This window comes from Morone saxatilis, unplaced genomic scaffold (genome assembly GCF_004916995.1).
Source record: "Morone saxatilis isolate NCDOM2014 unplaced genomic scaffold, NCSU_SB_2.0 Contig12, whole genome shotgun sequence".
In the NCBI taxonomy this organism is placed as follows: Eukaryota; Metazoa; Chordata; class Actinopteri; family Moronidae; genus Morone; species Morone saxatilis.
Window position 1 is genome coordinate 14,315,743 of NW_023339674.1, and position 13,048 is coordinate 14,328,790.

The window sequence follows — 13,048 nt, forward strand, 5'->3', positions numbered from 1 at the left end:
GTGTGTGTGTGTGCGTGTGATGATTGCATGCCTGAAAGAGGCTGGCTGTGTGACAGTACAGTGTGTCTTGTCACTATAAATAACCCCAGTTTGAAAACATGAGAGAAAAATAGCCCAAATTAGGACATAAATATTCAAGAGTGTGTGCAGAAAAAAACAATCCCATCAAGCACGCAGGCTAAGATTAGACAGGGGATGATTAGGAACATGTTGTAACTGTATCAGCAGGACATGTCCCTGCATTTAGTAACTTAGTTAAATTTGCAAGAGGGGCGGTCAAAAGTTTACACACACTTGTCAGGGACACTTATGTCACGGCAGTTTTGGGATTTCAGTGATTGTGACATAATGATTATCACACAACAAAAGTTTGGTCTCTTTTATACATTTACAACAACTTACAGTGCTGTTTTGTATACTGGGGGCATATGCTTGTATAAACAGGGCTGCATGCACTACATTGAGCCACAAACCATCACCATGAACATCCAAAGAGCTCAGTAAAGATCTGAGAAAGTGCATAATGGATTTATACAAGCCAGGAATGTCACTTAGTGTTAACTCAAAGCAACTTCAGGTTTCAAGATCATCAGTTTGAACAGCTGTTTGTATGTACAAAGTGCTGGGAACACTTGGTCTCTTTGCCAAGGTCTGTAAGAAAACCCAAACTGTCACACTTTGCTGAGAGACGGTTAGTGCAGACGGTCAGATGTAATCCAAGACTCACCAAAACACAAGTCTGCCATGACGTAGAAGCTGCTGGAACACTGGAACACTGTCCGCAGTCAAGTGAGTTTTACATCACCGTGGGTTGAAAGCATCCCCTCTGTGAAATCAACACCTTAAGGCACGACTCAGGTTTGTTGCTGATTACATAGTCAAACAAACAAGACTATAAAGATTATAGGTTTTAGTAATTGTCTACATTTTTAAATCCAAACAAGAATACAGCCATAGCCGCTTTATATGGCTGTACTTGCTGATGGTCATCAGGTATAATGTTCACCACGATCACCATCTTAGTTTAGCGTGCTAACAACTAACCACTAAACACCAAGTACAGCTGAGGCTGATGTTTAGTTTGGATGCTGGATGAGAAGTTAGGGGATCACCAAAGTCATAAGCATCGTCTGGGGTTCAAGAGTGTGTGTATATTGCACTTTGTGGTAATTCATTCTTTGTGATAAAGTTCAAAGTGGTGGAGAGACAGGCTGACATTTTATTTAGTCTTAAGGCTGAAAACCGTCTGCAGGAGAGTTTTGTTGGTGGAGTTATTGGGTAATACAAACATACCTCCTACAGTGACAGGAGGCATGTTTTGGAGGAAGGAAAAGGGTGAGGCATCAACCCCTAAGAATACCTACCTGTCAAGCATGCTGGTGGTAGTATCACGCTGTGGGGCTGCCAGTGGAGCTGCTGCACTGCAGAAAGAGGATGGAGTACTGAAGAAGGAAGATAACCTCTGAATTCTTTAAGACAAAATCAATCCATCAGCTAAAAATATTTCCAAAATTGGGTCTTGTTGGGATGGCTAAGTCATGTTAAAATTAAGCTTTTGAACTCCTCAAACCTCTCCAATCTTGTGTCCTCTTTCATGTTCAGTGGATTTGTGTGTGGAGTTGTCCGACTGAGAAGGATTGGTTGCAGTCTTTGAGCTATGATCAATAACTCTCCATGTCCTATCACCCGCCTGATGCTCAGAGAACAAGAAGATCTAGAAGACAATGAAAAACCCCTCTTTAGCAGCAGCACAGTATGCATTTATTTCCTAAATCATCCGACTGATTTACAGCAGCAGCCACTGAGAGGGTTTAACCAAAAGATCTCTGAACTACTAAATAAGAAACCCTGAGCTTAAGCATTACGACTGCAGGTCAAGGTTTCTCACAACCTTCTCCCTGGTCCTGTGATGTTTTATTCAGCTTTAACATTTCGCTTCTTGTTGCGCTGCTGTGAGAGATGGATGGAGACACAGAAGAGAAACGGGGGAGCGTGATGGGGGATAGGGAGAGGTGAAGAGGTAAAATTGGGAGAGAAGGCCGGGTGATGCGGGTAAATAACAGATAGGCTGACGAGATGTGGTCGGGGAGATGAGAGGGAATACAATATAAGTAACTGTTACAGCAGCAGTGGTCGAGGCCAGCCTGACATTTAGTGAGATGTGCAATTTTCACACTGAGCTGCGCTGAAAACCAATCACCATCTCATCTCTCTCATCTCTGCTAATGACACCTGACGACCTGAGGAGCCAATGGGATTAGTACAGAGCCTTTTTACAACAAGGATAGAGAAAGATAACAGAAAAATGCAACATTAGTGAAGCACATTAATCAATAATTATAATGCAATAACTGGGCTTTAAACCTCTCATTTATATTAGTACTAAAATTTGACACACAGGTCCTTTTACGGCCATTTTTTGTGTAATTGTGCTTATTTAACTTCAACCCTGTAATGTAGAAACCAAGTTATACACATCTTTTTTTGTCAGGACCATCTTAACTATCGCTAATACGCTTCAACTGTCAGATAAAGGCAGAGGTGTAAAAAGTACAATATTTCCCTGTTTGATTTAACTATAAAACATAAAAAGTCCCTCAAAATTGTTCTTCCTTTGTATGTGTTGATAGGTTGCTGGGCTATCGTATAAATCTATTATTCACTCAGATTACAATTGAATCTATTATTCTGTTATATTTCAGTGGTTTCCAATAATACAATAGCATTTTGTAACCAGAATTATACATTTTCATTGCGCTGCAGGTGCAGAACAGTGCAGCAAATGCACACAGAGTAAAAGCTTAACAACTGCAGAGCATCTTGTGAGTCAAACATCCTCGCCCTGCAGGAGGAGTAAGGCCATTCATTCTGAGTCTAATGTGTTTTTAACATATGTTAATTTACTGTTTTATATTGTTTTTACCTATTGATGTTCTTGTATTCTTCTATTATTATATATACAGTGTCTTTGAGTATTCAGAAAAGCGCTCTTTTTAAATAAAATGTATTATTATTATTATTTATGAATGGTTTTGTATTAAAAAAGCACAGTGCTGTGAGCACAAAATTGTGTCTGTTACATGAAAACTGTCCCGGTTCATATTCCCTCTCATCGAATTCTGTCTTATTGGTCTCCAGTAGCCCACAAAGCTCTTTCAGAAGAAGACCTTTTTTTATCACTAAAGATGCTCACAATGCAAGCATCCTCTTCTCCGTCTTCCCCTCTGAGAGATCCAGTCATTTAACAAGGTAGAAGAAACAGAGGGAGAAAAGAATCAATCGTAGAGCACAAAGAGCTGGTGTCGGTCTGACAAACAAACAGGCAGCATCACTATTGATCGGGATTGGTTGGAATATGGACTTTCACCCATGTGAAGGCAGGATCAGTGCACATAAAATGGACATTAAAACTGAAAATATTACAGAAAAACAATGTTAAACTCACAACTGAGCATTTTGAAAGTCACTGAGATTGTAGCATTCACAGTTTGGGCTGCATTTTCTCATGCTGCACTGATAAAGCAACATATTGCTGAAAACCTTGGAGAAGAATTTTGCCAAAATGTAGCACTTTTGGATTTGTAATTAATCTTAGACCATCTGGTTGGCCTTGACATACCAACTCAGCGGACAAAACATGTGATGAATGACGTGGAAACTATCCTTGAAAGAAAACCTTGGTCTCAAACATCCTCACAAATAACAGTTTAGCCAAGGCCTCATCCCTTTTTTATCAACCCCACACCCACAATGACAAGAATTTGATTATTTTCATCTGGAACTCGAAAGCAGTTTCACTTGTTTTGGGTAAATTTTGCATTTTCGCAAAAAAACGGTTTGAGCTGAATTTGAAGCTGGAGGGAAACCTGGTTGATGAAAGCAAAAACAGAAAGATATAACACCCACATTCCCAACACACACATGCATACACACCCCTAATCTGCTCCCCTGAGGTGCCTCTCTTGTTCTAGGAGGAGGCCTGCACCTGCTGTAGCAGCTCGAGGCCTCCTGGGGTAGAACAGTTGAGGGGCCCCAGAAGAGGTGCGCCTGGTTCCCACATACCACCCCTCACCCCCAGGACACTTCCCAGTCTTGGCCCCAGCCTCAGGAAGAGCCTGAATCCTCACTGGTAGGGTCCTGCTACTGCTTCATAATGTCTGCAGCACCTTTACGTCCTTGGCGGTTTTCACCCTCAAGGCCTCCTCCCTGTCTTTGGCCAAAGGCTCAGAGAAACACAAGCTCTGCTTCTAGAGCCACCTGCGACTTCATACCCACGTCCTGATTCTAGTGTCAAACAGCAGCTTAAAGGAATGATTAGACATTTTGGGAAAATACGCTTCTTCCTGAGAGTTAAATGAGAGGACCACTCTCAATTTAGTTACAGCCAGCAGCTGGTTAACTTAGCTTAGCATTAAGGCTGGAAACAGGGAAATAGCTATAGTCTGGCTCTGTCTGAAGTGGGCCTACAACTAAAGATTTTGGTTTCATTATTGAAAAATATAGTCATTATTATGTTTTTTGATTAATCAGTTAAGACTGAGGTGACGTCTTCAATTTATTTATTTTGTCAGACCAACAGATCAAAACCCCAAAACACAAGTGTAATATAAACCGGAGAAAGGCAGCAGATCCTAACATGTAAGAAGCTGAAACCAGAGAATGTTGCTTGATAAATAACTTAAGCTATTAATCAATTATAAAAATAGTGATATATGATTTCCTCTAAATCTAACTAATTCTAATGCTATATCTTGCTTGTTTAATCTGTGCAAATACTGATGTGTGAAAATGGTAAATTTAAAACATTTAATAATTTTTACACGGACAAAACGTATTCATTTGTGAGCTTTAGAGATGCTGCTAGGTGGACTTTGTTACCTTTGGACAGAGCCAAGATTGTTTTCCAGCTTTTATGCTAACTGATTTCAGCTGCATACTTACCATCTAACCCTTGTCAAGACAGCAAATAAACATATTTCCCAAAATAATAATAATTAATATTAATAAGTCTGCTGCTCTTACGACCAAGTGAGAGGCAGCAGCTTCAAGCCACAAAGCCTCCTGTAGTAGCAGCAACTGCAGAGGTCTTCGGTCCTGCCTGCTGGGAGATCCTGAATCAGTAAAAGGTGAAGGAGCAAAGAACCAAGAATTTAAGCTTCCCAGCAGCAGCACTACCTGGGCTCTATACATCAAAGGCTGAGCAGAAACCAGCAGGGAGGGTTTTTTCTTCCACTGGGGACTCTTTCAGCGCCGTGCTGCCTGACAAACAGGCTGGAAGGTTCAGTGCATTAACCCACATGTTGACACTAGGCTTCAAAATACAGAGTGGAAGAGGGGCAATAGGGGGCTGCAGGGAATGACTTATGCCTCAGGTCTTTGGGTTGCAATAAACATACATGCATACACAGGCAGAAAACACACAGGCATGTACAGACACACACCTAGCTAAGGAGAGCACTGTTATGGCTGGTTGGTTTATCTACGATTTACTTCTTGGAGGATAATTCTCTGAAATCAACCTGGATTTCATCCTCAACTGTCAGACGAAAGTGGTCCTTCTAGGTGCTTCAGCTACTTCAACACTCCAGTCAGGGAGCTGCCACAACACAGCTGTATATGTATGTGTGTGAGAGAGCTCTGAGAAGAACCCTCATTAGGGTGTTCAGACTGACGAAGAGCCACAGACACAACACAACCACACAGACAGACAGAGATACAGAGACACACTGTCTCACATACACATGGAGGCGGCTCCTGTTGAGGGAAACAGTAACGGCAGAATGAAAACAGAGACATTTCCCCAGCACCTGTGTAGACAAGAGAGATTAAGAGATTGAAATTTAACAGCGGTGCAACGCTGATCAGTAGCTATGAAGTTAAAAGTTAACTGTGCCCAAATTGGTTCGGTTTACTGAGAACTTTCTAATATGTTAAAGATTGTAATACATTAGTTTTTGGGGCACACAGAGTGATAAAAAACAGGACTTATTTCCAGCAATGTCCCTGCTGGTTTAACTGGCCACCAACTTTTAACTAGATCCATGTCTGATCTAAGAAATACTGAAAAACTATGAACTAAAAACTGGAAAATTAACCATAAAAGCAGCCAGTCAATAAAAAAATAAAGCGGTTTATTGACTCACAGAGATTTAACTGTAAATTGTATAAATATTGAGCCATTTCAAACCTTGCCTCAGTGACTAAGAGTAAAGACAGAAGCAGATGAGTTCTGTTTTCCATGAATGGGAGTATGTGTGTGCAAGATAGTGACTCACATTATAGCCTTAATAAGTGTAGTCTTTTACGCTCCCATTAGGTCATTAACATTACAGCACCTTCAAAACTCTGGCAAGGAGAAAAAAAAGGAAGAAAAGAAAAGCCCTCTTTACCCTTTTGCTCCCTCAAGGAAGTACATGGAAAAAAAAAAAAGAAAAAAGAAAATGAAAGAAAAATCTCCTTCATCTCTGTAGGCAACCCAAATCCTCCTGTAGCAGCAGCCAAAAACTAAATTAAAAAGACTGGAGTGTTGTGGTGTTTAACAGGCGCAGCACTGTGCCGAGAGGGGATGGAAGTTCTCATGTTTAACAGTTTGTTCCTCTGCTCTCTGCTGTTGAGAAGGATCAAACCAATTACAAACACACTAATAACACAACACACACGCCACCTCAATAATCAGGGGAACAGCTAACTATAGTTTACTGACTGTGCTGCTCCTAAATTATGATTATTTGATTCATTTACCACCTTCACAACAAAGATCCTGCAGGTCTGACAGCAGCAAAAACCAGCTTGAGTTTCATTTTGTTAAGCATAAGTAATGTATCGTGTATATGTGTGTGTGTGTGTGTGTGTGTGTGTGTGTGTGTGAATGTACATATTCATATGTATGTGTGCACTATATGCATATGTCAACTGTCTCTTGTCTTCATGTGTTTGTTTATGTCTCGTGTTGCATGTTAAAGGTCCAGTGTGGGGGATTTAGGGGCATTTAGCAGTAGTTGCAGATTGTAACTTCCTCGCTTCATCCTCCCTTTCCAAGCACCAGGGAGAAACTATGATGGCCACGAAACGGCCCTATCCAGAGCTGGTTTTTGGTTTGTCCATCAACTGAAGAAGAGTCTTATAAAAGCTACATTTATGAAGAATTTGTGGTAGAAACTAATGTTGTTTGTTTTTTCACTGCATTATAGCTTTATAGATAAGTAATTAACATTATAATAATATTATTATTGATCAAAACCACCTTTGTCGAGTTGTTGTTGTCAAGACTGAGTCCAGATAAAAAAGACGGAGTCGAGGCTAATAGAGAAAAAGTATATATTATTCTGCCATCGCCAATGAGATGAGATTTGGCAGTCATTGCAAATATCCGTTTCCTGAGCAAACGTGCTTCATAAATGGTTTTGTTTCGAAGGAGAAAGTTGCTTCAGAAAAATAACATATTTTAAAACATATTGCTGGTCTCGGTCAGGACCACTAATAATCCTTTTATAAAACGTACCTTATTACACAACGGTACGGAATTGATTCAGCTAAATTCACAACCCAACTTATTTTTTGGCACAGAGCGTCAAACACTATTTTCAGAGCGTCCCTGTGGGAAAAAAGTGCAGGAAGGAATTCATTCATGTTTCCTGGGTCAGAGGTTAAAAGTGCCATTAATGAGCGCCACACATCTCGAGGCATTCGCCGAATATAGGAACTTAACACATCCCAGACTCTGGAGTCTGTGTAGGAAACTAAACCCTAAACTCTCTGTCAGCTGACGGGATCATACAACCATAATGAACATGAGAAACCACACACGCTGGTGAAGTCATGTACTGTAGCCTCAGTTCAAAAGCCGAGCTGCAGCCTCAGAGAAGCAGATCACACAGAGGGCCTGAGAATGGAGGCGCAAACAGCTGTGATTAAACTGAGGGATGACGATCCTTCGCAGTGACACAACCTCATTTGGTCTCCTGGTGGACTGCATACCTCGGCTTCCACCAGGCAAAATACCCCCCAGGGATCCTAAAATACACGACCCAGCCAGCCAGTAAGGTGGGGCAGCAGCCAGGGAAGAGGGGAGAGGAAGGGCCAGGGGCAGAGCTGCAAGCCTGGACAAGCTAGTCTGTTCCACAGGCCTCAGATGACAGTCACAACACAGCAGGAATGTTAACCTGTTGGAAGCTTTCTCAGCGTGTCTGCTTGCATGAAAAATAATGTTCTGGAGCAGCAATTCCCAAATGTTATCAGGCTAAATTGAGTAGGAGAAAAAGCTGACAAGTACACAGATTAGCCAGAGTCACATATGGTCCCTGTGTGCTTTTTCTGTGGCCATCTGCCTTTATTTAGCCATACTTCATTCCTCTTCTAAATGGGTAGTGGGGTTCATTTTGGTTTCATGGCTTGATCAGGCCATCGGGGTCATGGGGGTCATGGACGTCATTATGTGTTCTTATTCTAAAAGACACGACTGACACACGCTGGCCACATGGAGTCACTGCATCAGACATTTTCAAAACAACAGAGGGCGCAGTTTGGTATTTTAGTTTATGAGGAAAAAAGGTCATACACAGCTCCCACAACACACACAAGTCCCCACAGTTATTATACCAAAACAGATAAAAGGAGATCATTTAGCGTCTTCATACTTTCTGGAATTCCTTTCTTGCTATCTTATACACAAACACACACACACACACAACTGCCGCTCTAAATGATATGAATGTTTCTAAGGGGTTACAGTCGTTTAATGAGAACAAATTCTTACTTCATTAACATCAGCAGTCATCACCAACATAACAAATCTTAACACCTGAATCAACCACTAAAACACACAGACTCAGAAACATTAAACAGGACTGAGGATGTGGGACAGATGGTGAACTAAAAAAAAAAAAAAAAAAAAAAACCACCTAACAGCACGAAGCTCGACACGTCTGCACGATGAATGTTTCCAAAACTCAACCAGAAGATGAAAAATTAGAGTGATGCTTGAAATCAGTTTGGAAATTTGTAATAATGTTTGATTTTAGTTAAACAGTAACACTTTACTTGAATCACCTCATTTAGCATTTATAAGCACTATATAAACATTTAATAAATAATAATTACACAATCTACATATAATGTAGATGTAAACAGTGTTTATTAATGTATTTTTCCAATAACTATAACTCCTCCTGCGGGCACTCAGAACTGGAGGATGGTGTATTAACAGATAATATAAAATATGTCTTCATAGGAGAAGTTATAACTGTTTATAATTGTTATTTATAATTATTTTTAACACTTAATGACATTCTTATAGCTAGGTAAGTTACAGTGTTATAAACCAATTATTAAACATATATATAGTGCTTATAAAAGTTCAAACAGGGGCAGTCAAAGTCATTTTCTAGCACATCCACAGCTATTTATAAGTCAGATTTTTTAAACTCAATGAATTCAATATAATGCTGGACCCATGGACAATATCCAGTAGATGGTGGACGGTTCTTGACCTCTTTCAGATGTACACATGGTGAAAAAAAAAGTTTAACAAAAGCCGATTTTGACTTTAGTCTCACTACGTGAGAAAGTACATACATGTACTGAATGGCTAGCAGCCTACCTGATGAGGGATTAAATTAATTAAGGCTAAGTCCCTGCTGTCTGGGTATTAAGACTATGTTGCTGCTCCCAAAAGCCCTCCAACAAGAAGCTCTTCACCTCGATTCACGTTCTGTCCTGTTTAAAAAAAAGGAATACTGATGCTTCAAACCACATTTTAAACTTTCCCGTTAAGAGGAAGAATTTCAGTTTCAAAAGTGCAAATGTTTCAGTTCATCAAACTGAGTTGTTTTGGTTGTGATCCCTACTGATCTGTATCACACATACAGACATGCTGTATAGATCTATGAGGCCTATGTAGTTACTGCTCTGTAAACACAGGAGGATGTTGGACTAAAAGTTCAGGATTGTAGACGCTCATCATCGGAGTCTGGGGAAGATTCTGATGAAGAGGATCATGCTGATAAATGTGAAGGAGACCAGGATGAGCATCAGCCACAGCAGCCAGTTGACGGACTTCTTGGTGTGCTGCTCCAATCGCTCCGACTCCGTCTTCAGCTTCTCAAAGTTCAGGTCTGCCTGACGCATCGAGTGGCCCAGAGTCTGCGAGGGAAGGGAGCACACAACTGAAACATCGAGATAAATACTGAGAGCAAAAAAAAAACCTATAAAATATAAAATAACATGAACTACGTAGGCTAGTTTTAGCTAGGGTTTATAGGAGGTTGGGTGTGAATGTTATTAATCTTATATTGCCCACTTGTGGACAAAATTGTCGCATCAGGAGGACAAAATGTTTGGGGAACAGAAACATAAACTGAAACCTAATAAACTTCAAAAATACAAACTACTGTAGGTTCAATAACAAGTCCCACAGAAAATTAAGGATCTGAAATATAAAAACATGTATTGGCTAAAATCCAACATTGTTTAGTTTAGTAATAGTAAAGTGTGACATAGAGCTGGATAATAAACCACAAATGTCCTATACAATACACTATTAACGAGCAATTGTCAGAGCCTACTACTACTACTACTACTACTACTACTACTACTACTACTACTGCTGCTGCTGATGATGATGATGATGATGGCTCACCACAAAGCAGAAGCATATAAACATCTGTTAACCATTAGTGTCCTTATTTTGGCTGGTGAAATTTATGTTTGACAGGTAAATTCATATTTCAGTAACCTCGATGTTGTAAATACAGTATGATTAAAGTATCACAGTATTATGAATACCGTATTGTGATACGTGCAAAGCCTCTATTCAGTTACCTGGTTATCCTGTTTGATGATGTTCTGTGCCGCCAGCGTGTTGTTCTTCAGGTTTCGGGCCAGGTTGAGCATGTCCTCAGCGAGCTTCTCCTGCAGGTTGTGGTGGTGCTGCAGGACGGCCTCAAGCTCTGCAGCAGACTGACGCTCATCCAGAGGAAGACCTCTGCACGGGGCGGGGACAGCCTGATTAACATTTGTATCTTACAGCGAGCATAAAGCCCAGGCTCTTATCCACAGTCACGACAGAGAGTGATAAAGGTTCCTGTCTTTTAAAAGCATTTAGCAGTGAGGAGTGAAACATGATTGGTCACATTAAAGATGACGCACAGACATAGATGACGTGATAAATTAAATGATTCAGGAGCAATCACTGGTTGTTACACTATAAAGAAATAATAATATCTTTACCTTCGGTTCCGCAAGTCTGTTTCTGACGTGCCTGTAGAGAAGAAAGGAGAACAGATCTTAAAATCTTACTCTCGATAACAAGTAGAGCCCGACTGATACAGATTTCAGAGGAGAAAATGCACAGATTGCAGCTTTAGTGGATGCTAAAGTGAATTAAAAATTTGCACCAATATGATTATGTAAGAAGGTACTCAGAAGGCTGCTTTCTCAAATATTGTTTAACATGTTAAATAATTTAACAAATTGTCAACCAATTCTAGAAATGAACACTGAGAAAATAATAAATAGAAAAAACAGCTAAACATCAGTACTGTAAAAGTCTTTTTGCATTTTATAACAGATTTCATATCGCTGCATATTGGATAACATATTGGCCAATAAGGATATGATACTGATACGTCTGCGATAACGGGCAAGAATATCGGCCAACGGATATATTGTTCGGGCTCTAATCAGAAGTTTAATATTAGGTATCAAATCAGAGCAACAGAAATATTTTCAGAAAGTAAGTTATGGGATGAAGTACACAAAGAATTAGTTTAGTCGCAATTGCTTTAAAATACATACATTTAAATGCATATAGTTAGTCAGTTAATGTCTGGCCCATCACACATACTAGAGTAATCCCAGGAGTGGCTTTACAAAATCTGCTTTTTCATTTATAAACATTGGAATATGCTCCCAGCTGAGCTTAAAGCGTGTACAGACTTTTGTTGTTTTTCCCATTGTGCAAAAAAATGTAAACATTAATGGGATCATGATTTTTAAATTGTAGTTTTATAGTTTCACTGGATGAATGTGCTGATGTTTATACGTTGATCTGTTTGTATGCTGGTCAGTGTGACAGAGACTTTGTAATGTTGCAGGTACATTCATGGTTTTAGTGTCTGGTGATTGTTCAGTTTGTACCTGCAGATGGAAATGAGTTAATAGCTAAATCTGCAAAAATCATCTCTTCTCATTTTGAGATGAATGTTTTTGCGAATGGTCGTTGTATATAAATCTTATTCATTCGTTATATTTTTCAGTCAAGTTACTGAATTCAAAATGCCTTTAAATTCCAAAAATATTTCTTACCTTTCCCTGACAACCCCTGTAAAGACACAAAAGAAGAAAATGTGGTGAATTGGACCAAAGGTGGTGCATGGAGACTTTACTATTAAGTTTTTAATTTTGCTACCAAAGTAGAGTACCAAGTACTTCATTTAGTGAGCCCAACCTTTGCAGTTAGGTATGAAAATAGTCTATAACTAACTCTAAAACTTCAAATACAGTCTAGGCTACCTTTAAAATGGTAAACTAAAATTGACTTTTATTAGCTGGAGGTGAAATCAGTAGTGCAACAGCTGTGAGCAAAACAATGCCGCTGTCCTCCATCAGCTAGTTGAAGCTCAACAGTGAATGTCTCATCCTACCGTGCCGAGCAGCTCGTCCCTCATCTCTCCGGTACAGCGGGCCTTCGTCTGCATGTGGACGGTTTTACTGGCAGGCATCCTCTCGTTGGCTATTGTAGGTGTTCGCCCGGGAGCGAGGAACTGATTAGCTAAAGCTTTTTCTGTTGGTGACGACTGTGAACGAGAAGAGGAGACACATGAGATGAGAAGACTGTCTGAACAGAAAACTCCAAGAAAAGAAAGTCTAAACAAAAACCGACTGTTTCATTGTCTGTATTTAGGATGTACAGTTCGACAACAGACAATGTACTACAGTGTTAAACACGGCCATAAATATTAAAGTAACAATAACACATTCAGTACATTATCCCAGACAATGACAATAATCTTCAAAATAATGAATTATAATACATATTATATATATATAT

At 39.8% G+C, this 13,048-nt stretch overlaps 1 protein-coding gene across 1 annotated transcript in view; it reads right to left on the reverse strand.

Annotated features, from left to right (window-relative positions):
• Nucleotides 1-8,516: 8,516 nt before the first annotated feature.
• Nucleotides 8,517-13,048, reverse strand: part of use1 (unconventional SNARE in the ER 1 homolog (S. cerevisiae)) — a gene marked incomplete in the record, with an annotated part of 5,516 nt that continues 984 nt past the window's right edge. The window contains 5 exon segments of the mRNA XM_035653953.1: nucleotides 8,517-10,140; nucleotides 10,819-10,981; nucleotides 11,227-11,257; nucleotides 12,304-12,319; nucleotides 12,642-12,794. Of these exon segments, the coding sequence (XP_035509846.1) occupies nucleotides 9,958-10,140; nucleotides 10,819-10,981; nucleotides 11,227-11,257; nucleotides 12,304-12,319; nucleotides 12,642-12,794 (546 nt within the window).